Source organism: Pygocentrus nattereri, chromosome 20 (assembly GCF_015220715.1).
Source record: "Pygocentrus nattereri isolate fPygNat1 chromosome 20, fPygNat1.pri, whole genome shotgun sequence".
Classification (NCBI taxonomy): Eukaryota; Metazoa; Chordata; class Actinopteri; order Characiformes; family Serrasalmidae; genus Pygocentrus; species Pygocentrus nattereri.
The window spans coordinates 10,801,538-10,827,795 of NC_051230.1; the positions used below are offsets into that span (position 1 = coordinate 10,801,538).

The 26,258-nt window shown below is 40.6% G+C and overlaps 1 protein-coding gene across 3 annotated transcripts in view; it reads right to left on the minus strand.

The window, feature by feature from the left end:
* whrnb (whirlin b) overlaps positions 1–9,861 on the minus strand; it is a 125,446-nt gene extending 115,585 nt beyond the window's left edge. Inside the window, exons 1-2 of one of the 3 annotated variants that reach the window (XR_005129252.1) lie at positions 9,513–9,861; positions 8,453–9,352 (exon numbers count right to left, since the gene is read on the minus strand). Coding sequence is in view for 2 of the 3 variants with exons in the window: in XM_017691234.2 (XP_017546723.1) it covers positions 8,453–9,184 (732 nt within the window). In the remaining variant the exon portion in view is untranslated. The remainder of the gene's footprint in view (positions 1–8,452; positions 9,353–9,512) is intronic. The other 2 variants (XM_017691234.2, XM_017691235.2) reach the window with 2 other exon arrangements.
* Positions 9,862–26,258: the final 16,397 nt, after the last annotated feature.

Sequence of the window (26,258 nt, forward strand, 5' to 3'; positions counted from 1 at the left end):
ACTAAGTTGTGGCCATGCATCAGGATCTCGTTGCCACGCCTTACTAATTTGTGGCCATGCATTAGAATCTTGTTCCCATGCCTTACTAAGTCAGGCCATGACTTAATTGTCTCATATCCATGGCTTACTAAGTTGAGGCCATGACTTAATTATCTCATATCTATGCCTTACTAAGTCATAGCCATGCATTAGAATCTTGTTCCCATGCCTTACTAAGTCAAGGCCACAACTTAATTATCTCATACCCACAACTAACTAAGTCATGGCCACACTTTTTTTTATCTAGTTTCTAACTAGCACATCTTTTCTTGATTATTTGAAAAAAAATACACACTTAAAATTTTGTTCTTCAAGGGTTCAGTAGTAAAGAAAAGGGTTCTCTATAGAACCATAAACACTCAAAGAACCCTTTACATGATCACAGGGTTCTTTGCATCAAGGTTTTTCATATTGAAGGGTAATGTGTTGTACTGTATGTGGTTCTATATAGAACATTTTTGAAAAGGGTTCTATATAGCACCAAATAGGGTTCCTCTTTATTATATGCTTGATGTTATAACAGTAGAAAAACCCCTACATCTCAACAATTTATTGAACTGGAACTTTAGGAATTTCCCTTTAAATTAGCATCAGAGATTGGTTGTACAGCCTTTCAAATCAGTTCAAAAGAAGAGAAACAGAAATGAACAAAACAGGCAAATTAGTGGGTTATTAGGCAAATTAGTGTACAAATTCTATACAAATAATTCATCACTGTCTCTGTGTAGTCACTGAAGTTTACTGAAGGTAATGGGACGGCACAGTGAAAAAATTCGATTAAAAAAGTTTTCAATAAAACATGAGACAAGTGAGTTAATAAGGTGGAATCTTGTGCTGCTGCCAGTTGATGCCTTTATTGATGTTAAATATGCATTTAATAGCACCTGTTTGTGTACTGCCAAATCTTGAGTGATGACTGAGTGAGCAAAGATATTTCATTTAGCAAATCTGTTTGGCATTGATTCCTCTATCCCTGCATCTCTTTCACATATCCAGAGAGGGAGGGACTAAAATATGATGCAAGAAAAAGAAATGAAGACATAGTTAATAATTCAGATGATCCCTCAGCCCATCCCAAAGTTCACACTGGCAGTTATTTTAGATATTGTACTCAAACTTTCAAGAATTTTGCAAAGGTGTTAAATGATAAATAACACACTGGAATTATCCATGTACATTTTTTGTCATGCTATCTGGCTTGAGATTTGACAAATTCTGGATTTTGATGTTCTACATCTTATATTTCTCCATAGTGAGCTACTGATTATCTGAAACGTGAAGTTAAAATGACTAACGTGTTACAGTCAATTCATCAAGAGTCTGCAACCACACTGACTTTGCATTACTGAAACCAGTGATTCAGAACTTTTAAATGGTAGTGTTTTGTATTGGGAATGAATATTGGCATCGTGTAAACCTCCTAGCTGTCCTATATATCCACAGCCCATAAAAGAATATTTTAATAACGTCTTACAAAAATACGATACATGTTCCAAACTTTGGGTCCAGCCCCCCAACAGATGTTCAACAGATGTAAAGATTGTTAACAAACCATATGATGAAACGTATTCTCAGTAGCATTCAGGTTAGAGTTAGCAATAATACCAGGTTTAGGTTTAGGAGCAGAGGTAGGATGAGGTTTTGGGTTGATTTTAAGATTAGTGTTAGTATTAGGTTTTGTGCTGAGCTTAAGGTTAGGATTAGGTTTTGGGTTGATTTTAAGGTTATGGTGAGGATTAGGTTTTGGGCTGAACTTAAGGTCAGGGTTAGGATAAAGTAGGTGGGGTGATCTTAAGGTTAGGGTTAGAATTAGGTTTTGGGTTGAGCTTAAGATTGTTTTGGGTTGGTCTTAAGGTTAGGTTTGGGGCTGATCTTAAGGTTAGGATTAGGTTTAGGGTTATGCATAAGTTAGGATGTTGATTAAGTTTTGGGTTGAGCTTAAAGTTAGTATTAGGTTTGGGTTGAGCATAAGGTTAGGGTTGGGATTACGTTTTGGGCTGATCTTAAGCTTAAGGATAGAATAGAATTTTGGGTTGATCTTAATGTTAGGGTTAGAAGTAGGTTTTGAGTTAAATTTAAGATTAGGTTAAGGATTAGGTTTCAGGTAGAATTTAAGATTAGGGTAAAGATTAGATTTTGGGTTTAAGATCTTAAAACTCCAGGCTTATTACATACTAAAGCTTATTATTCAGTAACTACAGGACCTTCAGTGAAAACTGGCTATTCTTAGGTTTTAGAAGTGTGTAATAAACCTTGGGCCTGACATTTAAAGTGAAGTTATGGTTAGGATTAGGAAAAGTAATTTTAATAGAATTTAGTTGAATGCAAGTTAAATTCAAGGAAAGCATCTACAACAGGTTATTCTAATGATGTGATGCCAAGATGCCATACATATTTCAAACTAGGGACAAACTGCCTATCTTTCCACGTGTCATTTACTGCTGGATTAAAAAAAAAACACAACATGTTTATTGATTTATGTCTTGCAAACTATAGCAAGACTCCAGTATTCAGACATAACTGCACTTTTAAATCTCTAAAAAGTTCTTCACGCTTACATTTTTAAAAATATATGTTTCTTCAGAGAATAAAAGGTGGTTCTATGGCAAAACCCTTTTTGGCAAGGTATTTCATAGGTGAACAGATCTAATCATGGGTGTTAGAAAATCAAACATTATCTCTGCAGATTAAATGCATTCCTATTTAAAGGCTACATACAGTGTTTATTAGCATCAGTGGATGCCAGACTGGAACTGTCACTCGCCCATCGATCATCAGCTCAGTCTGAATTCTTTAATTAAAGCCAACCTGCTCTGGCAGTAGAGCAGAAGAGTGGCCATCTCCAGCTCCAGTGCCTGTGAGTATAATTGTTTCTGGCTAATTGGGTTGGCACGTTAAGCTAATAGAGGTGTAGAGAGCTGCTCCTGTTGGGACGGCCATGCTCAGCTATTCATCGAGCCCATTCTGTTCCTCATCAGGAACTAAATAATTCATAGCAGCGTTTAATTAAGCAGGCAGTCTTTAAGGCAGGGCACATACAGAGGCACTTTTGGGCTGCCTCTCTTTCTCCATGACCCCATGGAGTTCAGCTTAAGGACACAAAGACTTCGGTCTTTGGGGGGTGCGTGTGCTGTGAGGTGGGCGATTACGAAACAACCCAAATAACGCAACACGATCTCCTTAATCACTTTAATTGCTGCTCTGAAATGAACCGATCTTCTGCTGTGATAACTTCAGCCCTGGTGTGCTTACATGTTGTGTGTTGGTTGTTACTGTGCGGCAGTGAATGTGTCCTAATTACATTCTCCTATTAAAAGAAAGCTTGCACAAGCTTTTCATAATTGATGGCACTAAATTTATATTGGTTTTACAGAATAATCTGTTTTTTGTGAACTGCAAAAAATCATTGTGTTTTAACTTAAAAAGTGAGTAACCTGCCTTAAAAGCTGCCTAACACAAAGTAAAACACTGATAACTTACTATTGGAATTTCAATAAACTCATAGCTAACTTTTAAAAACATTGAGTCGTTTTTTTAAGGAGAACCTACATGTCATCTGAGATTTTATGTGTACTGTTATGCACTTTATTGGTCCTATGAATGATCCATTTGCTGCCTAACTATGACCAGTTTGGGAGCAGCAAGCAGAGCAGCCCCTTGGGGCAGTGCGGGGTTAAGTACCTTGCCCAGGGGCACAACCAGGTATACCCAGTGAGTCTAGGGGTTTGAACCCACAACCTTCCAGGTGCTGCCGCAGCTCTCCTATCACTAGGCTACTAGCTAACCAAAAAAAGTTTGTCTGGGTACAAATTTGCCTTACAACAGCCTACACATAAAACCATATGTCTCAGACATCAAGGAACTTCTTTGAAACCATTTCATGTGATAACTTTCTGTGAAAGAACTTTTAGAGGCTATAAATGCTTGAGATGTCTAGTTTTCTATCACTGTCACTGTAAGGTTCTCTAAATTGGTACATTTTTCATCAGTCCCATCTGAATGATGTTACCTCTTAAAGGTACTTCTTAAACCTACACTCTGGCTAGAATGAAACTAGAGAGAGATTAAAACCTGGATTGATAAATCATTACTCACATCTTACAGGGGCGCTGCAGTAGTCTTTACAGCTAGATCTGGTTTAAAGACTAGGAAATCCCCCTCTGATCAGGTACCTGCAGGAACGTTTATGAAGTCTCATTCTAAATCTATAGGCATTAATATGGAATAACCTCCCTTTGCAGCTATAACAGCTTCCACTCTTCTGGGAAGCTTTTTACAAGATTTTGGAGTGTGTCTGTGGGAATTTTTGCCCATTCATCCAGAAGAGCTTTTGTAAGGCCAGGCACAGATGTTCATTGAGAAGGCCTGGCTCACAATCTCTGTTCTAGTTCATCCTAAAGGTATTCAGTTAAGGTCAGGGATCTGTGTGGGCCCGTCAAGTTCTTACAAGCCAAACTCACCCAACTGTGTCTTTATGGACCTTGCTTTGTGCACTGGGGCTCAGTCATGCTGGAACAGAAAAGGTTCTTTCCCAAACTGTTCCAACAAAGGAAGCATACAGTGGTCCAAAATGTCTGGGTTTGCTGAAGCATTATGATTTCCCTTCACTGGAACTAAGAGCCAACCCCTGAAAAACAACCCCATAGCATTATCCCGCCTCCACCAAACTTAACACTAGGCACTATGCAGTCAGGCAGGTAAGGTTCTGATGTCTGATGGCATTCACCAAACTCAGACTCATCCATCAGACTGTCAATAGAAAAACAAGATCCGTCAGTCCACAGAATACGTTTCCACTGCTCCAGAGTCCTGTGGCAGCATGCTTTACACATGCGTTGCTTGGCCATGGAAACCCGTTTCATGGATAAGCTGTTCTTTCTCCTACACACTTCCATTTCACAATAATAGCACTTACTCTTGACAGGGGCATCCTACAACAGTGCCATGTTTAAAGTCACTGAGCTCATCAGTATGACCCATTCTACTGCCAGTGTTTGTCTATTGAGACTGCAAGGCTATGTGCTTAATTCTAGTCACTTTTTAGTAATGGGTGTCGCTGAAACACCTGAACTCGGTAATTAGGAGGTGTGTCCCAATACTTTTGTCTATATAGTATATCTTGAAGGTGGTAAGGAAAACAACTACAACTGTTTTGGTGTATATATTTGGGGGCAGTTGAAACTTTTTTACCCCATTATCTGGTGAATACAGAATAAAGTCAGGTGGCTGTTACTGCTAGGATGCTTAATATCTTATTTCAACAATATAAATGTAGAAATTTGCAGGATCAATGGAAAGGATAGATTTTTCTGACAAAAGAATGACTAAGATGAGGAGGGCAATGAGTTAAAAGTTAAAGTTAGCATGGTACCTGTTTCATGTCAGTTTGGCTTCTTTCTCTAAATGGGTAAAAAAAATTTCTCTGGCATTCATTTTGTGCTGTATATGGATACAATTTTTCTTTATGATTTTGTTGGATATGTGGTTGTGTTTATTAACTTATAGCTCACTGACTAGCTGTGAGTACTGGTTGAGACCTCAGAAATTCCTGTGTTTTGTGTCCAAATGGTTATATGATGTATTTGCATAATGCATGCTGGGTATTATAGTGAGAGAACACTGATGAAGGAACACATGATTGAAGGAACACTATTGCATAACTTGACAAACAACAGAGTAAACTGTACTATACATGCTGGAGTGTTACTCTTAAAGAGACAGGCGCCCAGCTCACCTCCAGTATCCTTATTTAGACATATATCCAGGAAGGAGCTGGCATCACGGCTGGTCACTCCTAATCCCTCCACATGGGACCGGTAATCAAGATGGACTGGCTAGAATGCAGCAGGCATGAGCTACGGAGCCACGAATACAAGAATAAATCTTCAGAGGGATCAACTAAAGGCCTACGTGCTACAGCAGAGGGACCAATACATCCAGTATCCTCCAATAACTGCATGCAAGACCAGGTTATAAAACACAGAACAAGTCAAACCCATATATTGCATTGAAAACAGTGACTGTGTGATTTTTGGTGAATATTGAGAGCCATCTGGTTGAGGAGCGCCAGCCTATTAGTAACCAATGTGGGCTGCTTTAGCACAAAGCTTGCGCGTAATTGAGATATTCTCTCCAGCATTAGTGCTGCTTGCTGTACGCTGCCTCACAGGCCATGAATTGAGTCTTGGCTGTGCAACAGGATTTGCATTACTCATACGGGAGAGTGAATAATGTCAGATTCAAAGAGAGCGAGAGAGAACGAAAGAAAGAATGGTACACTTTCCAGCACAGTCTGGATTCAGAAACAAACATACTGCCGCCAGCCCACACACAAGGGGAGAGAGAGAGAGAGAGAGAGAGAGAGAAAGAGAGATGCCTGTCATTATTTCCCTCTTGAAAACCTCACTATCTGTAACCATTATGTAATCATGCTGTGCTGCTTTAGGCTCAAACTGAAATCTAAGAAATGAAATACCCACAGATACCAACAATTACAAAGTACAGTATCCATACACAGTATACACTTCATGACGGGAGGGTTTTAGAGCTAATTAAATTTACCATAGCACTGATGCATTGTAAACAAGCTCAATCATGTTCTATCCAAAAGGCCTATTTATTTTAATGATCCACTTATCTGAAATCACCAATGAAAACAGCAAATAACTCAGAGAAAAGGCCAAAATGGGGACAAGATGAGAGCAGAGCCAATCTGTGCAAACGCCAGAGGGACAGCAGCTGAGGTCATGAGAGAGGCTAGAGGCAGTGGCACGCCACTGTGTCATTAAGTGGACAGAATAAATAAAACATTGATCGGGGTCCTACCACAGTCAGTGAACAGGCCTAGGACTTGGGCCAGCAGTTTGTCTGCCTAGTTATGGCTCAAAGAGAACTGAGGGGCTTTATAAGAGTGAAGCAGAGGGATCTGAGAGTACCTTCAGACTAACAGGCTCGTTATAGAAGAAACAGACAAAAGAGCAGAGCATGAGTGGACATCCTTCTGTAGGACAATACATTGAATTTTACACGCTGGGCATATAATACAGGCACCGAAGGATGAAGAGCATTTGCACAAACACATACGCACACACACACACACACACACAAATCAGACCAGACAGTACCTTGCAAAGTCAGAAACCCCCCCCCCCCCAATTTATTAATTTCCACTCCGAACAGATATAAAATTCAAGTTCTTCATTCTTCACATGGTATTTCTAAGGAGATTAGATATAAATAATGTCTAAGGAAGAGGAAAGGCAAAAAAAGAGTTTCCAAAACTGGAGGTCAAACAATTATTAAAAGATTTAGAGAAAATGGGGCTCCTAACAACCATGCAAGAGCTGGCCAACCATCAAAACTGTCACCATAAAATAAAGACAGTTCTGCAGTTTAAGAACACGTCATGAATCTGATGTAGACCTTTCTTAGGACCTTTCTCAAGAATAAATTTAGGAAAAACTTGGTATTGGTGAAAGAGGCCCATTGAACTGCACCTCAGAGTTCAGACCTCAACATCACAGAATGTGTTTGGATCACTTCAATCGTGAGAAACGGAAAAAGCAACCAAGTTCTAAGGCTGAACTTTGTGGAGGTGTGGAAAAGCGTATCTGCAGATTTCTGTAAGTGACTCTCCTGAAAAGCATGACAGCAGCGGGTGTGTGGACAAACTAAATGCTGAAGTTTCTGAGGCTTCTGGGGGATTTTCTGCTAAATATACATTTTCTGCTTTTGTCCAGATGATGAAAAATAAATAACTTGTACTTAATCATCGCGTTATGGAAGTCCAGAGAGGCCAAGAGGTAGTTAGAATTTTCAGCTAATTAACTTGATATCTTAAGATAACAAAGTGGTTAACAAATTTGTCATCTTGAGATAACTAATTAATTATCTTGTGTATGATCTCAAGATCACAGAGTTGTTATCTTGAGATCACAAGATTAATTAACTCATGATCTCAATCTTTTCTCTTTGTTTGACGTGCGCATGCGCGGGCCGTGCATGCAGCCTGTTACAGTAGCCATTTCTCTTTTTTGTCAAATTATTAAAGTGTTTATTCTTTCAAATAAATGATCACAACTGTAACAACTGCAGTTTCCCTCTGGGATCAATGAAGTACTCTGATTCTGATTCTGATTCAAGATAACAACTTTGTGATCTTAATGATCGTGTTATCTCAAAATAACAAAGTAGTTTGTTTTGTTATATCTAGGTATCTCAAGTTTACGAGTTCATTATCTTGTTATCACAAGATAATTAACTTGTTATCTCTAGATAGCAATCCTGAAAACTACAGCAGCAGCTCATGGTCTGTTCCGTACCGTTTTGAGTGGAATTTAAATACATGAAGGGTGGTCTTTGACTTCTGTCACTCACACACACACACACACACACACACACACACGCGCTTCACCTTGACTGCTTCTCCGTGAGTGACTCGGTCGAACACCATGTCGTTGACGGTGATGATCTGGTCCCCCACGCGCAGCCCTTCTCTCTCCGCGGATGATCCGGGCTCCACCAGAGACACGTAGATCCCGACTCCGTGCTCGGACCCTCCGCGGATGCTGAAGCCCAGACCCTCATGGCTCTTGCTGCGCTTCAGGGTCACATGGCGAACCTCGTCGCGCTCCTCCTGCCTCAGTGCCGTGTCCGGGAGCGCGGGCGCTGTCCGTTCGGCCGCGGTGCTGAAATCGGGCAGCACTTGCGCGGACGCGAAGTGCACCGACGGGACTCGCGCACGGGGTTCCGCTTCCCCGGCCTCGCTCGGCGGGACACCCGGGTCCTCCGGGCCCACCACGGCGCTCGTGAGCAGCTCCGTCTTCAGGTAGAGCCCCTCCGAGGTGTACTGGTCGAAGAGCATCTGGTCGGAGCGCGGGATGACCAGGCGCAGCATGGGCAGCAGCTGCCGCTTGCGCGGCGTGTCCAGGATCACGCGCAGCGTGCGCACCAGGTCGTACACGTTACGCCGCGCGTGGTACGCGTTCAGGCAGTGCACGAACTGCTCGCGCTCCGTGTCACCCAGCAGCGCGTGCAGCGCGTCGTGCAGACGCTTCACGTTGGCGGAGAGCGCGCGGCTGGCAGAGCCCGCTGAGGTCGCGCCCGCGGAGCGCAGGGAAACACGCTCCAGCTCCGCCGCGCTCATCCCGCCGAGGAGGAAGAGGAGGAAGAAGAGGAGGGGGTCAGACGGAACGCGTGGAATCGAGCTGGAGCGGCGGCTCTGCTGAGCGCGAGGCAGAACCGCGCGGGGACTCCGGCACGAGGCTTTCCTCACAGATGACACTGGTCATGTTCACTTCTATTTAAAGTTCTCCTGAAATATCAAATAAACAAATAAATAAAAGTTTGTTTCGGTCATTAAAAATACAAGTTCAAGATCTCGCGCACTTAATGCTATAAAGTTTGCCAGAGCAGTAAAAACAACAACAAAAGACACAGTAAATCTAAAAAATGCAAATCTGTGTAAACCATACACGTAACTGTGGTCGACTCCCGCTGGACGTGTGAAAAGCTGCCCACGATGCGAGACAATCCAATAAAACCTCGCCGCACCGTGACCGAGCAGAAGCGCGAGAGCGCAGCGGTGTTTTCAGTCTGAATGTCCGTGCTGTGGAAGCGCCGGAGACAGACAGCTGGTCCAGAAGCGACTGATTTACACCAAATAGCAGGAAGGTCGTGCTGGAGCGGCGCTTCCACTCGCTCGCTGCGAACTGCTCGGATTTACTGCGCTCAGAAGAGGCTCCAGAGAAACGCGGTGGTTTTTTGTTTTCCCACCTGCATTCGGCCAAACCCCGCCCCTCCTGCGCCGGGATTGGCTAAGGAGTTCACATTTGCAAACTGTGCCGCGTTCTAGAAAGCAATTAAGCGAGAATAGTGATTAATGTGATTAAGCCCTGTGTTCCAAAAGCCACGCCCACAACAAGGCGAGGCGTTCTAGAAGTGCGAGCTGCTTGTGAATATGAACTAACGGCCAGTCTAGTCCGGAGGCGGGACACGACTAGCCAATCAAGGCACACAAGGAGGAGGGTGGGGTTTGTCGGAAAATGGGTGGGAAAAAAACACTAACGCGCGTGGAAATGACGCAGGTGTTCGCGACTGCGTTGCCTAGAAACGTACAACAGCGTGGTAGTATTTGGGCGAAAAAAACGACTTTGTTTGAGGAGCGAGAGTTATTTTTAGAGCTCAAGGTTTAAGGGGGGACAGAGAGAATGACGTGGATGGAGAGCTGAGGAGGAAAAGTTCCGCGGAAAGGAAGAGTTCAGAGTGAAGGGAGGGGACAGGGATTAGGATATAATACTGAAAGGAAAGAGTGAGAGCAAAGAGAAGAGAAGAGAAGAGAAGAGAAGAGAAGAGAAGAGAAGAGGAAAGCAGGAAATGAAAGAATGGAAAGGAGGGAAAAGGCCAGGAGACAACCAAAAATATGAAATAATGAAAGGAAATTAATTAATGGAAAGGGAAGAGAATGGAAAAGAAGTAAAAGAGGAACAAAGGATGTAAAAGAGAAGGAAAGCAAAGCAAAGCAAAGCAAAGCAAAGGAAAGGAAAGGAAAGGAAAGGAAAGGAAAGGAAAGGAAAGGAAAGGAAAGGAAAGGAAAGGAAAGGAAAGAGGAGCACACAGTTTACAAGAGCAGAAAATGAATGGAAAAGAAAAGGAAATGATGGGAAACAGGAGAAAATGACAGGATGGAAAGCAGGAGGAAAAGAAATGATGGGAAACAGGAGGAATGGGTGGAAAAGGATATGATGGGAAACAGGAGGAACGGTGAAAAAAAGGAAATGATGGGAAACAGGAGGAACGGGTGGAAAAGGAAATGATGGGAAACAGGAGGAACGATGAAAAAAAGGAAATGATGGGAAACAAGAGGAACGGGTGGAAAAGGAAATGATGGGAAACAGGAGGAACGGGTGAAAAAAAGGAAATGATGGAAAACAGGAGGAACGGGTGAAAAAAAGGAAATGATGGGAAACAGGAGGAACGGTGAAAAAAGGAAATGATGGGAAACAGGAGGAAAAGAAACGAAGTGATGGAAAAGAAAGGAAAGAAGGGAAAAGAGGTTGAAATGAAAGTAAGTAAAAAAATTTGTCAAGAGTGCAAAAATATGGATTCAAAATGATTAAGTAATTGAAATAAAACATACTGTCCTCTCAAGTTGACAAACTGTTGGAAGAGGAGAAGAGAGGACATAAAAGAGTAGGAAAGGAAAGGAACGGAAAGGAAAGGAAAGGAAAAAAGAGTAATGGATGGGAAAGAAGGACGAAGGCTAAGAAAGGAAAGAAAGTGCACTTTTTGTGAAGGAAGGAAAATATAAGGAATCAAAACGATAAAGGAATTGGAATGAAAGTAGGAAGTGTACTGCCCCCTCTGGATGACAGATTGTTGAATATAATTTGCTTTTCCCATCTGTCATATGGCTGACACCGTTACTCTTACGCTGAGAGGAGAACGAGCCTTTATGAAACATGACAGTGCAATAGACTATAAAATGAGGGCAGAAGCTCTGTGGGTTTCAAACGCTGCATTAAAACCTGGACTTCGCTAATCCCCGTCATCTGGGGGAAGTGAATCGTATCAGGTCTTAAATCCTGCTGTATTTCTTAATCAACTAAAAAGTTGCTGCTTCTCTTAATAAAAAAAATAGACCCCTACAAAACCCCACTTCCTTTGATGTTGTATAATACTTCTACAGTAATCTGTAGCACTTTTTCCTCGTTATAATGCTCTTATAGTACCGTCTCATAGTAATCTATCATACATTCTACTCTATAATAAACTAATGTCATTATTTATAATATTGTCATTATCTTACTTAAGATTCTTACTGGAATATTTTATAGAAATATGTCCAGCATTATTACAGTTCACTTTCTAAAGGGAAGAATTCCCCATCAGAGGTTGTCTGATGAATTGTGGAAAAGCAATCTGAAGCATCGGAGCAGGCCTACACCCTGAGCTTGTTGTTTTACTGACCATTAACACCAAGGTTTATTCCATTACACACCTTTAAACGGCTGTTATTCAGCCAAGCACTGACCGGCCTGTTTTGACAGACATACTAGGGGACTCCCCTGAGTTGTATTAGCGAGGGCACGTGGACTGTTTGTCATCCCCTTAAGCTCATAAAGAAGCATTAGCCAAGGCCTTCAGCAGATATCTACTGACTGCCTCGGTCAGTCACTTGCCTTGGGCTATTTATACACTGATATTTATAGTGGCACATTGTTGTGATCGAAGCTGACTCTTCCATTCATATCTGCAGTGTTTTCTCTGTGCTGTGCTCACTGTGTCCTCATTTTACAGCCTTTTGAGATGATGCCATTAGAACAAATGAGCTAGACTCATCATTAAGTTTGCAGTTTCTGTTCAGAGCACCAGACCATATGAAAATAAATTAGTAGACAATTAATGGATCTAGGAGATTAAGGAGATGCATAGCTCAACACTGTTCTGGGTTGTGTATTACAGAGAGAGGGGATGCTGGCTGTAGGAACAAAATGCCAACTAGTCATTTTTAACAGTCATTTTTGTTCATGTGCACAATTCTGAGTGCATATTATAATTAATTCTGAGACTATAGTGATGAGTCAATCTCTTTAAGAGCTTTATTTTAAATCTCATGACCTTACACTACACTCTCAGAAATAAAGGTATGAAACTGTGACTGGGGCAGTGCCCCTCTTGTCACTGGGGTGGTAACCTCAAGGGTACATCTCAGTACATTTAGTCTGAGAAACTCATGGTACCATAACTCATCGTATTGACACCACACACCCGTCTCATCTCCAGGTTTATTATTTTATTGGGTCTGGGGAGGTCTCACCGCCCTAATTAAGCCTTTAAACACAAGACAATAATTAGACTAAAATCTGTTTCCCCAGCTCTGTCAGAAAGACAGGTGTAATACAATCTTGAACAGTACTGTACCACATCTTAATTGCTGGCAGTTCATACAGGCCTAATGCAAGCAATTAAGATATGGTATAGCTGATGCTGCACACATGAAGTCTTGCTGTCCATTTGCACAAGCCTTTGAGAAGCATGAGGCCTTAAGCCCCTTTAGTGAAGCCTTTGGCAAGGACCATAGCCATGCCAACCCAGAAGCAGCCTTCTATCCAAAATTCCTTCAGATACCAGCTAGGACAAATCAGAGTGGAGGTTTTACAGCTACAAAGTGCATTTGTTTAATGCATTTGTTTATTAATTTAACATATTGAGCTGCATTATGCTGGACATCTATACTGAGCCACTGTAGATAAACATTTTTTCATTTCAAAACAGACAAGAATAACTGCACTGGGTATTGTACAACCTGTGCTTTGCACAAGTCTGTCCCACATGCACACTTCTATACTTAATGCTCTTGAGGTCTCTTGGCCCAATACGTGGGACTGCAAGAACCATGGGGCTGTAGTAGGGTGTCCCATTGCTCATTCTGGCATTTAAATGGGTGCTTACAAGCCCCTTTAGTGCAGTCTTTGGCAAGGGCCATATCCATGCTGACTCAAAAGTGGCAGTCTATCAGAAATTCCTCCAGATACCAGCTAGGACAAATTGGAGTGGAGGTTTTACAGCTGGCTGACCAACATAGTGGAGAACAAAATGCATTAGTTTATTAATTTAACATATTGGGCTGTATTATGCTGGGAATCTATACTGAGCCACTGTAGATAAACACTTTAGCTAATTTAAAAAAGGCAAGTATGACCTCAAATTGTGCTGTGTATTGTACAGTCTGTACATCACACAAGTCTGTACTACATAAATGCTTCAAAACCTGGTGACCTTGAGGTCTACTGGTGCAAAAAGTGCAGATGCCTAAGAAGACCACAGCATAGGCTTGTAATTAACTGCCCTGTGAATTGTATTTGATGTTTTTTTATTGCATAAAGTGATGTTTGAATATATGATCATATTTGTTAGGATTAGCTCGTAAAGCTATCCTCCTAGCTAGCTAGCCATTAGGTTGCAAGCTGGTTATTTATTTAATTTTGGTTAGTGTAGCATCTGAGTCAGGAGGGTATGCACTTGTGTATGGGCACAGGTTTTGTGGGCCCAAGTATCACGTCTGCTTCTAATGACATCAGTGTATAAGATTAAGTGACCCTTATTAGTCCCACAACGGGGAAATTTCACCTGCGCATTTAACCCATCCGTGAAGTGAAACACCATATATACACTAGTGAGCGCACACACCCTAGGGGGCAGTGAGCACACTTGCCTGGAGCGGTGGGCAGCCCTATCTGCAGCGCCTGGGGAGCAGTTGGGGTTTTGGTGCCTTGCTCAAGGACACCTCAGTCATGTACTGTTCGGCTCTGGGGATCGAACCAGTGACCTTCAGGTCACAAGACCACCAGCCCATGACTGCCCCAGTGATAATTTATCACTTCCAAAGACCCACACACCAGCTGTACCACATAGCTCAGCAAATGGTAGAAAATATGAAGCTCAAACTTCCTTTACACTCTACTAGATTTAATAGAATCATAATTTTACCAAAATTTAGTAAATTCATGTTTAGTATCATCCCCGGCCAGGTGACCAGGGTCCTCTCTGTGTGGAGTTTGCGTGTTCTCCCTGTGTCTGCATGGGTTTCCTCCGGGCCATGCTACATTGCCCCTAGGTGTGAGTGTGTGTGATTGTGTACGTCTGTCTGTCTGCCCTGCGATGGACTGGCGACCTGTCCAGGGTGTGTCCTGCCTTCCGCCCGTTGACTGCTGGGATAGGCTCCAGCGCTCCCCTGCGACCCTGAGGAAGAAGCGGCTTAGAAAATGGATGGATGGATGTTTAGTATCAGTTAACTAACTATTTGTAAACTTGCTCTTTTCCAGTTAAAAGGTATGAGGTGAAATATAATGTGACTAGGCCAGTAATGCTAGCTGAGGTAATAGAGCATTAGCATTTGTCTGTTTGTTTTAGACTGCTTTTCTCAGTGTAAACTCCAAACTGCCACCTATTATCAATTTCTGTTGTTCTCATTCTCAGTTTAATGCATTAAGAGCAAAAAGCTCAGCTACATAAAATGCTCTCCTGCTTAGAGAAACTGGGAGATTAGCATTGATGTGAATATGGTAGCAGCATGTGCTCCTACATTCATTTACAGCTTTTGAGTGGCACAGCACATTTAAGTTGGAGTCTTTTCTTACGGTCATCAGGTGTGCCTGAAGAATATCCAGTACTCCGACAGAATGGACAATGTTGGTTTTTACCCACTTCAAAATAAAAGAAGCATTAAAAAAAAGAACATCATCTCTAGATTCATCTGCATGATAAAAATACCTATGTGTGCTCATTAAGTTGGCTTAAAAAGGCTTTCAGGTGTTTTCTTATTATTTGCAACGTCCTTGCCTGGTACATGTCCTTCTCTTTTTCAGACTTTGTTTCCTTTTTCCATGTGCTTTTGTTGTTGTTTTGGTCTTTGTCTCCATGGTCCTGCCATCTTGTTATCTGTCTCACCTGTCTGTTGTCTGTAGCCCTGCACCCTCATTAATCCGAGGTGTTTTTAGGCTGTTCCTTGTGTATTTATACCCCTGCATGTGTGCTTTGAGTTTTTGCTGGGTGTTTTGTTCTCTTATGTTTTGGTTATTTCTGATTTGTTTTCTAGTTTTTTCATGTCCCACTATCTTTGGTTTTATTAATGTTTCAGTATTTTTTCTGTAATATTCTGTCTTTTTTTGGCACTTTTCTGAATTCCTTTATGTCATGGATTTTTAATAAAACCAAAGACATGCATTTGCATCCTGCCTCTTCATCTCTCCCAGAGTTACATTATTACTCTATGATCTACTACTTGCAATGCTAATCCTCCAACAGCTGTCAAGCTAGAATCACAAAATACCCTACATTATCCATTGATGGTATTCCAATGATTTCAAAATTGCATTGCCATTATTTTGATAAGCAATGTGAAGTTTATTCAGCAGCGCTGAGGCAGTTTGTAATGATACAGCAAAGCCAAAATCAACCCAGCAAAGGCAGTAAAACATTATTCATCCATTTTTTAAATCTCATTTTAAAACATACTAATGGATATATTTGAGTGTATTACCTTGATTTTATTTGATTTGCTGCTGTAGTAATAATAAATAAAAGCTGAAATGTAAATGGCTGAGATTTCCTGCTGCATTATTAGTGTCCTGTCCTAAACTGCACACTATCGCAATAAATAGTGTGTAATAATAGTGCATATCCCATTAGAAGTGCACTCATTTGTGTAGTAGGTGAAGTACAGTAGTGTGTGGTTTGGGACGTGGTGTTAGATCAGTATTTGTTGATTAAGGGTGTATCTATTGAGATAAACTGATGCATTTACTGAGTTAAATTCAGTTAAATGCATTTACTGAGGTAAGCCAATGCCAGCTTTTATAATTTGTTCTATGTTCAAGGCACCTCAGTGTAGCTACAGCACCATTTAAGGTGAAACAGAAAATTCAAATGACAAGCTGGTGAATAAGAAGCTAACTTCATCTTTATATACACTCACTGGCCACTTTATTAGGTGCACTAGTAAAAGGTTGGACCCCCTTTTGCCTTCAGAACTGCCTTAATTCTTCATGGCATACTTTCAACAAGGTGTTGGAAACATTTCTCAGAGATTTTGGTTGGTTATTTGAGTTCCTGTTGCCTTTCTATAATCTCAAACCAGTCTGCCCATTCTCCTCTGACCTCTCACATCAACAAAGCATTTTTCTCCACACAACTGTCATTCACTGGATATTTTCTCTTTTTTGGACCGTTCTCTGTGAACCCTAGAGATGGCTTTGCGTGAAAATCCCAGTAGATCAGCAGTTTCTGAAATACTCAGACCAGCCCGTCTAGCACCAACAACCATGCCACGTTCAAAGTCACTTAAATCCCCTTTCTTCCCCATTCTGATCCTCAGTCTGCACTTCAGCAAGTTGTCTTGACCACCTCTACATGCCTAAATGCATTGAGTTGCAGCCGTGTGATTGGCTGATTAGCTATTTGTGTTAACAAGCAACTGAACAGGTGTACCTAATAAAGTGGCAGATGAGTGTATGTGTATGAGTTTACTATTTAAGAGTTTTGGTAGCCACTTCTATAGCTTTCTGTAAAATCTACTGGATTGGAATTGGAGATATGCAGGTTATACAGATTGAGGACACCACTCTAGCTTATCTTTTCCTTAAAGCAGTTTCTGGAGACTCTACTAAGGCATCCACATGTCTTTTTTTTTGTGGTCAATCAAATCTATTTTGCTTTTGGCCTTTGGCCACCTGTGGGATTGTAGTTGCAGTAACTGTGATGAGACAAGCTCTGTCAGAGCGCAGCAGAGCTACAGCTTGCCTACCAACATGGTGACGTGTTCTTCAGAACTCAATCAAATACTATGAATTGAACAAATCATTTCATGCAGCATTCATTCAAAGACTATTTTGTCCCCTCTGGAAATGAATGGCAGAGTGAAATGTCAAATCTAACTACTACTATGTCACAGAGGCACTTATATGACACTTATGTTCTTCTGTCTGGTTGTGTTTTGAAGGCAGTGTAGATGTTTCCTTCACTGCCTTACATCCTAATTTTTTGAGTTTGCACCAGTGTGGTTAGGAAAAAATAGCAGAAAACACCAGCACTGATACAGTGGCAGAGAGGGATTTGTTTGTGTACAAGTACAAATACAATACTTTTGGCATCGGTTAGTTGTCGTATTTTGGCAACCATGCATATTGCTGCCTTTGAAGTGTGCACAGCTTTCAACAAGGTGTTGGAAACATTCCTCAGAGATTTTGTTTATATATTTGAGTTACTGTTGCCTTTCTATCATCTTGAACCAGTCTGCCCATTCTCCTCTGACCTCTCACATCAACAAGGCATTTTTGTACACACAACTGCCGCTCACTGGATATTTTCTCTTTTTTGGACCGTTCTCTGTGAACCCTAGAGATGGTTATGCGTGAAAATCCCAGTAGATCAGCAGTTTCTGAAATACTCAGACCAGCCCGTCTGGCACCAACAACCACGCCACGTTCAAAGTCACTTAAATCCCCTTTCTTCCCCCATTCTGATCCTCGGTCTGCACTTCAGCAAGTTGTCTTGACCACCTCTACATGCCCAAATGCATTGAGTTGTGGCCATGTGACTGGCTGATTAGCTATTTGTGTTAACATGCAACTGAACAATAAAGTGGCCGGTGAGTGTAGACTCATACATACATACATAGACCTATACCAGCACATATTAACAACCTCTACCATAAAAACCATAGATACCATAGAAACAGCCTAGCCACACTTTAGCAATCACTTGGGATAGCACAGCAAGGGCCCAGCAACACTTGGGCAGCCATCTAGGATAACATAGCAATGACCTAGCAACACCTTAGCAACTGCCTGGGATACCATTGCATTTGCTTAGTAATACCTTAACAATCACCTGGGACACAGCATCAATCTAGCAACACCTTAACATAGTAATAGCCAAACATCACCTTAGCTACCACCTTATAACCTCCAAGCTACACCTTACCTTTGTCACTTTCCCTCTGTTGTGGTTATCTTGAAGTTTGCTGTTCTATTTTGCAGGAATGTGTTTGATATAACGATGCATCTGAAGTTTGTTGTATTGATTAGATGAGGCTAACTTGATTCGTTGATGCATAAATCAGACTTTTGATTCACTGGAATGGCTAGTTAGAACTGAATAGAAATCCTTCCTGTAAAACATGACAAACTGACAAGTTCATGCCAGTCGTATACTTTTCACCTGATGTGCTCTTGCAGAAGTCATTTTCAAAAATGCTCTTGGCACATGTGGCTGTGAGCACATTCAATCTGTGCTAGATGACACTTCTCCGCTAGTGCATGTTCTCCTTGAAGGCAAACATTGCAAACTGAAGCGCCTACTGGTAATGCACTAATTCACGTATGTTGTTAATAAGTCTTTTGTTTTCTACCACAGTATCATAATGACTTTGGCTCACCTTGTGATTGAGTCTTAAATTAAAGGTGCCCAGTTGAAAAAGTTTGCATGTGGGTCTGGGGATAACTACGCCACTGGCTAGCTACTTCTACCATAGTAGCTTTGCCATATTTGACCTCACGTTTGCACTTAAATTACTTTTAAACAATGCTGACCCAAAACGTTTGCCACATACACCAGTAATGGAGAAAAATATAATGATCTATCTATAATGAGCACATACATATGACACATGACTCATATAGACACCAAAAAGTAAAAGATAGAACCTCAAATGTAAATGAGCTTCATGCCCAAGGACACAGGCTTGTTTCCCCACTGTAACCTTATCAGAGATAAAAAATTCAATTAATTACTGAACCATTGTCAAATGTTCCTTATAATACATGATAATACATGAAAAGTCATATAAAAGAGATCCCCCCCCACCACCTGTGTGTCTGTGTGTGCGTGTGTGTGTGTATTAAGTGGGGTGTGTGTTGGGTCTTATCTCTCATGCTTGAATTAATCCTCACGCTCCTGGCTTCAAAGTCAAGCCCCAGATTTTCTCCTCCTTACCACTTAATACTGCGTCTGCTCAGGCCCTGAGCTTTCCCCCTTACTGGAAACAGATGGGGGGAGAGAGAGAGAGAGAGAGAGAGAGAGAGAGAGAGAGAGAGAGAGAGAGAGAGAGAGAGAGAGAGAGAGAGAGAGAGAAAGAGAGAGTAAGGGATTAAAAAGACAGTGAGAGAGTGAGAGAGAGAGAAGCAAGAACAGGAAGAAGAAGAGAGTAAGGGAAAGAGAAAGAGCAAGAAAGGGACTCAGTAAAAGAGAGACAGACTATACCACAAAGTATAGAAAAGAAGAGTATAATCTTTGACCATTTCATGTACTCTGTATATCAAAAAATATCAAAAAAAGTTTGCAATAATTTCACACAGTAACTAAAAACCTACACTTCAATTACTCATCTCATTACTTACTGCCAGTTACCTAGTAGCTACTATATAATTCATATGATATTACTGCCCCCCAATTGCTCCTCAGGCACTGTGGATAGGGCTGCCCACCGCTCCGAGCAAGTGTGCTCACTGGTCCCTAGTGTGTGTGTATTCACTAGTGTGTATGTGGTGTTTCACTTCATGGATGGGTTAAATTTGGAGGTGGAATTTCCCCGTTGTGGGACTAAAAAAGTATCACTTAACCTGACTTAGTCTAAAAATTAGCAGGTGAAAAATTACTCACAGCTTAATATGTTAAAGACTAAGCTTTATAATGAAAATTTGTAAATATTTGACAAAAAAAATCTGAGGTTAATGAAGAAGAGTAGTTTTGTTAGAATAGATTTAGAATTTAAGGAGGAAGCAGAAGTACAGGACGAGGTCTGTCACAGGGCTGTAGGGATAAAGGAGCTCCCTAAGACACAGCGGGGCCAGACCATGAAGGTCTTTGAAAGTAGTGAGTAGTCTTTTTTATACTTAATACGTGACATTATTGGCAACGAGTGCAGCTGGAGAATGAGGGTGAAGTGAGCAGACTTCTGTCAGCACTCTAGAAGCAGAATTTAAACAATTCAAAGTGTGTTAGTGATTTTAGTGGTCGAGGATCCGGAAAAAAAAAAAAAGAAATGACAATAATCACCACAGAGGAATGTGAAGTCATGGGCCATTGTTTTGACGTCACATTGAGTAATGGCTGAAAGTGGGCAATGTCACTGAAAACGCAGTTTGGGTTGGAGACTTAATTTAGGCATCATAGGTCTTGTGCAAGGTCTCACACAATATCTATGTCAATATTGTAGTAAAGTTGTTTGAAAAGAGGGCTGAGTTACTCCTAGTTTGCTGTATAACGTCAACAAAACAATAAACATCATGGAAGATATCATATGCTGTTATGACAAATTTTATTCAGTAATATAATAGTATGATGTAACACTTTTCAATAGTTTTCATGACATATGACAACTTATGTCACATGCATGCTCTAGTTAGCTGTAGCTTTAGTTAACATCGAACATTATCACATACTGCAAAGCCAAAAATATGTGAAGTTCACTCTGAATTATTGAGCTTAGGTGTTTCAGCCACACCCGTTGCAAACAGGGATATAAAATCAAGGACATAGTCATGCAGTCTCCATATCGATTGGAGGTAGAACAAGTCATACTGAAGAACTCACTGACTTTAAATATGGCGGTGTCATAGGATGCTACTTTTGCCACTAGTTTTTGAAATTTCTGCCCTGTTAGATCTGCTCCAGCCAACTGTAAGTGCTATTATTGTGAAATGGAAGCGACAACAGCTTAGCCATACAGCGGTAGACCACGCAAAGCGGGGCCATCAAGTGCTGAAGTGTATGCCCCCTACTAGAATGCATAGTGCCAAGAGTAAAGTTGGAGTTGGAGGAGGGATAATGGTTTTTCAAGGTCTGGGCTTGGCTCCTTAGTTGAAGGGAAAAGTAATGTTAATGCTACAGCATAAACATTTTAGACAGTCCCATTTGGTATTGGAATGGGATTTCTAACAAGCTCATATACAGTGGCAAGAAAAAGTATGTGAACCCTTTGGAATTACCTAGTTTTCTGCATTACCTGGTCATAAAATGTGATCTATTCACAAGTATAGACAAAGACTGTCTTCTAAAGCTAACAGCACACAAATCATTCGTGCCTTTATTGTGCACACCAATTAAACATTCAGAGTCCTGGTGTAAAAAGTAAGTGAGCCCTTCGATTTAATAACTGGTCAAACCTCTTTTGGCAGCAATAACCTCAAGCAAGTGCTTTTTTGAAGCTATTCTGTAGATGATTTACTTTGATGTTTACAGTCCTTGTCCTGCTGCCTTACCCAGTTTCTGCTGAGCTTCAGCTGGCTTGATCCTGTAGGATAAACTTGGGAATTTCAGTTTTCCCTCGATGAGGCCAGTCACTCCAGGCCCAGAGGCAGCCAAGCATCCTCTAATCATGATGCTCCCTCCACCGTATTTCACGAACATGGTAATGTTTTCCTGTTAGTATGCAGTGCTCTTTATACACCTAAATTATGCTGGGTGTTCAACAATTTATCATAGTTTTATCAGTCCATAAGAAAATTTACCAGTGGCATTTTGGAGTGGTGAGGTGCTCCTTGGCCAACCTCAGATCTGCAGCGTTTTTTTTTTCTTTTTTTTCTTTCTTTTCTTTTCTTTTGGACAGCAGTGGCTTCCTCCTTGGTGTTCTGCCATGGACACCATACCTGATCACTGTTTTAAATATGGTAGACTCATAACCAAAAAGTGAACCAGTGCCAATGATTCCTTCAAAGCTTTAGGTCTTATGCAAGGGTTCTTTTTTACTTCAACGAGCATTCAGAGTTGTGCCTTTTAAGAAATCTTGGTTGGGTACCCAATTCTAAGAGAGTAGACACAGTACTGAAATCACCTTAATTTATAGACTAATTATCTGACTGAACAATTCCTGAACTCTTTGAAATCACTTTGTAACCCTTGCCAGCTCTGTGTACACCAACATCTATACGTTAAGTGATACTTTTTTAATCCCACAAAAGGGGAAATTCCACCTCCGTATTTAACCCATACATGAAGTGAATCACCACATACACACTAGTGAATACACACACACTAGGGGGCAGTGAGCACACTTGCCCGGAGCAGTGGGCAGCCCTATCCACGGCGCCCGGGGAGCAATTGGGGGTTAGGTGTCTTGCTCAAGGACACCTCAGGTCATGGACTGTCGGCACTGGGGGTCGAACTGGCAACCTTCCGGTCACAGGGCCAGCTCCCTAACCTCCAGCCCACGACTGCCCCCTTTTTTTTTTTTTTTTTTTTTATTTTTATGTATACTGTTAAGTATACTGTACATCTTTCTGAGATCTCTTTTTTGCAAGGCATGGTTCACATCAGCAAACGCTTCTTGTGAACAGCAAATTCAATGTATTTGAGGGGTCAAAGTAGCTCTAACCCACACCTCCCAAACTCATTTCATTGACTGGACTCCAGGTTTGCTAACTTCTGACTTCAGTTAGCTTTTGTTGAAGTCATTAGCCTAAAGCTTCACATACTTTTTCCAGCCAACAATGTGAATATTTGAACAATACGTTATTTGTGTGTTATTCATTCATTTAAAAGATTGTGTTTGTTCTTTATTGTAACCTAATGAAGACCAGGCCATTTCTCACGACAACATTATACATAAAATGAGGTAATTCCAATGGGTTCACATACTTTTTCTTGCGACTGTAGGTGTGATGGTCATGTGTCCACATTCTTTTGGCCATATAGTGTATATCATAACAATTAACACTAATAGTAACATGACACTGACATATTGCTGAATAAAATGCATCACAATAACTCATGACAGCATATGACATGCACCATCACATGTTTATGGCAGTTATGTTAATAGTAGCATTCAAGTACAGGGTTGTGGAGGATATGCTGATGTAGCCAAGCGTTGTGGAAAATGCCCAAAGCATTAACAAAGGTGTTTTATGTTAGCGTGTCATATGCAGGCCTTTTTTCTACTTTAACTGAAAAAAAAGCGATAAAAATAAAATTACAAGACAAAAGTGGTTTGACCAGCAGCATATATACGTTAAAAGGCCTTTTGTACACACTCCACCACTTGCACTGTACTAAAACAGTGTCAGTACTAATCATTTAGGACTCAATCTGTTAACACATCACCATAAACTGTGGTTAATATAAAACACATGTATTTACTATGTATTTACAGTGTCTAATAACCATAATCCTCTCTAGTCTACTACCATGTATTTAAAACTAGAGAAACAAAAGAGGAGAAAGTAAGGAAGGGATTGATTTAGAGAAGCGGAGCAGGATGAGGGCTGTGGTTTGATTAACGGCAGAGTGTTTAATGGAAGTGGAGGAGAAAGTGAGTCACGGTGGGCCGTGCCAACCCCATGATTACAGTACTATAAAAAAAGGAGAGGAACCTTATGCTGCACCCACGCTCGCCCAGAGCTCGCTGTAACAGAGGAGAAAGCCTGGGCCAGGGCCTTTACGCCATTAACCTCAATAGTGCTGATCCCTCAGCCCGTTCAGCCTCATTTCGTCTCAGCATAATGGTGGAGTGATCTAAAGCCGCTGCTATAGCATCTGACGAAGTGTGATGGAACATGTCTTAAGGTGAAGTGCATGGGAATTTGTCTTGGGTGTGGACAATGGAGAGAATATGGTAACTTCTTAAAAATACAAGAGCCCAAAAGGAGTTCTTTAGAGTGACCACACAGAGAAACCCTTTTGGTTCCCAAAAGAACCTTAGGGTTGTTTAGAGTTCTTTAAAGAAACCACCCAACTGAGAAGTTATTTAGGGATCCAAAAGTTGTTCTTCTATGGCATGACTAAAGAACCCTTTTGACACTTTATATTTAAATAAAGTTCTTAAGTTGGAAATATAGTTATAAGAAAGACCTTGGACCTTTATATTTTGTAGAGGTTCCTAAAAAAAAAAAAAAAAAAAAAAAAAAAACTATTATTTTTTTTATATGAACTCATTCTATTTTTAAATCTGCTGCTTTAAAGAACTGTCCACTGAAACGTTCTTCAGGGAACTGAAAGTGATTCTTTTTTAATAAGTGCTGTTATGTGGTTCATAGCGTGGACATAATTTGTCTCAGAGAAACCTTTAAAAAGGTTTTATATTACAATTATTCTTCTTCAAAAGAACCATCCTTTGAAAGGTTTTTAGCCTCTTGCTCTCCAGAGTACATTTTGATTTGTCCATCTGAATTTACATGACCATATCGTAAGACAAATTAATCAGTAACTGCGTGAAATAAATGTTATTTATTTATTTATTTTCGTAAAAGCTCCCCTCATACTAACAGAAAATGTGTTTTATGATCTACAGATATTGCTATATGCTTACAATTTACTGCTGAAAAATCTCTGTGTACTATTTTATAAAAATAATAATAACTGTATTTGTTGTGGGAAGCTCTATGGATATGTCCTGAGCTTTATGAACATTTTTTTTGTTTGTTTTTTTTGCGTTTGCTTGTTAATAAAATATTGATCACAAAAAGAAAGAATTTTTTACAGAGTAGATCACTGAGGAGACGCAATCTGTTTATAGTTTATAGCCCAGATTTGTGGAAAAATGTGTCGACCTTCAGTAGATAAACAAACAGTGAGTTCAGCTTCTTCTATTATAAGGGTTTAAAATTACATCACCATCTATTTGACTGGAAAAAGACGGTTATAGCCTCATTCGACACCCATCTTTTGAATGTAGCTTATGAAATATGAACGTTATGAAGAATATGATGAAGTGCATTTTGGAACCACCGGTGGTCTCAAGGAGATGAAGAGGCTAAAGAAAAACTGTTTCTTCTAGGGCTGTCAAAATTTCCACCCAACTCCCTCACCCAAAAGAGGCAACAATCATTTTAAATATCTTCTAACTTCTCTTTTAAGATTTGATTTATAGTCTAATATTCTGAAGAAAAAAAAAATCATTCTATGCAGAAACATTCTAAAAAGGGTTCTATATAGCACCAAAAAGAGTTCTTCTGTTTCTATTGGTTGGATGTCAAGCTTGTAACAACAGAGGAACTCTTTTGGTGCTATATAGAACCCCTTTTTTATTTTTTAAATGGTTCTATATAGAACCGTCTTCAGCACATTCTCCATCAATCTGAAGAACCGTCTCACTGTGCAAAGAACCTTTTTAATCATTTGTTCATGGTTAATCAGTGTTCATGGTTCTATATAGAACCATTTTCTTTACTAAAGAACCCTTGATGAACCATCATTTTTAAGTATGTGTGTGTGAGTGTGTGTGTGTGTGTGTGTGTGTGTGTGTGTGTGTGTGTGTGTGTGTGTGTGTGAGTGTGAGTGTGTAAAAATGTGAACAGCCCTGGATACGGTGTTGAGGTGAAAACAGGTCCTCTACACAGAACACATTTAAATGTGACAGTTTACTGCAAATTATAGTGCAAAATTTCTGTTTATTTGCTGAATTTAACCAGAGACATTATGCAAGAAGAAACCTCACTTGGGAAAGCATGTAATGCTCAACATGGCCAATTGGCTTGCTGGTTAAAAAAAAAAAAACTCTTCCTCATTACATGCAGGCTCAGTAACCTTATTTTTTTTTAATTGTGTTCCTCATTTATGTGATTCTTTGCATTTAAATAGTGATTTCAAATATGATTTTAAAACTGCAATGTGGCACTCAGCTTTGGGTTTCTCCTCATTCAAAGAAGTCTCATATGAAAACTGACCAGAGGCGTTGCCAAGATGAACAGACTTTCCTATAAAGATGTTGGTTTAACATATTG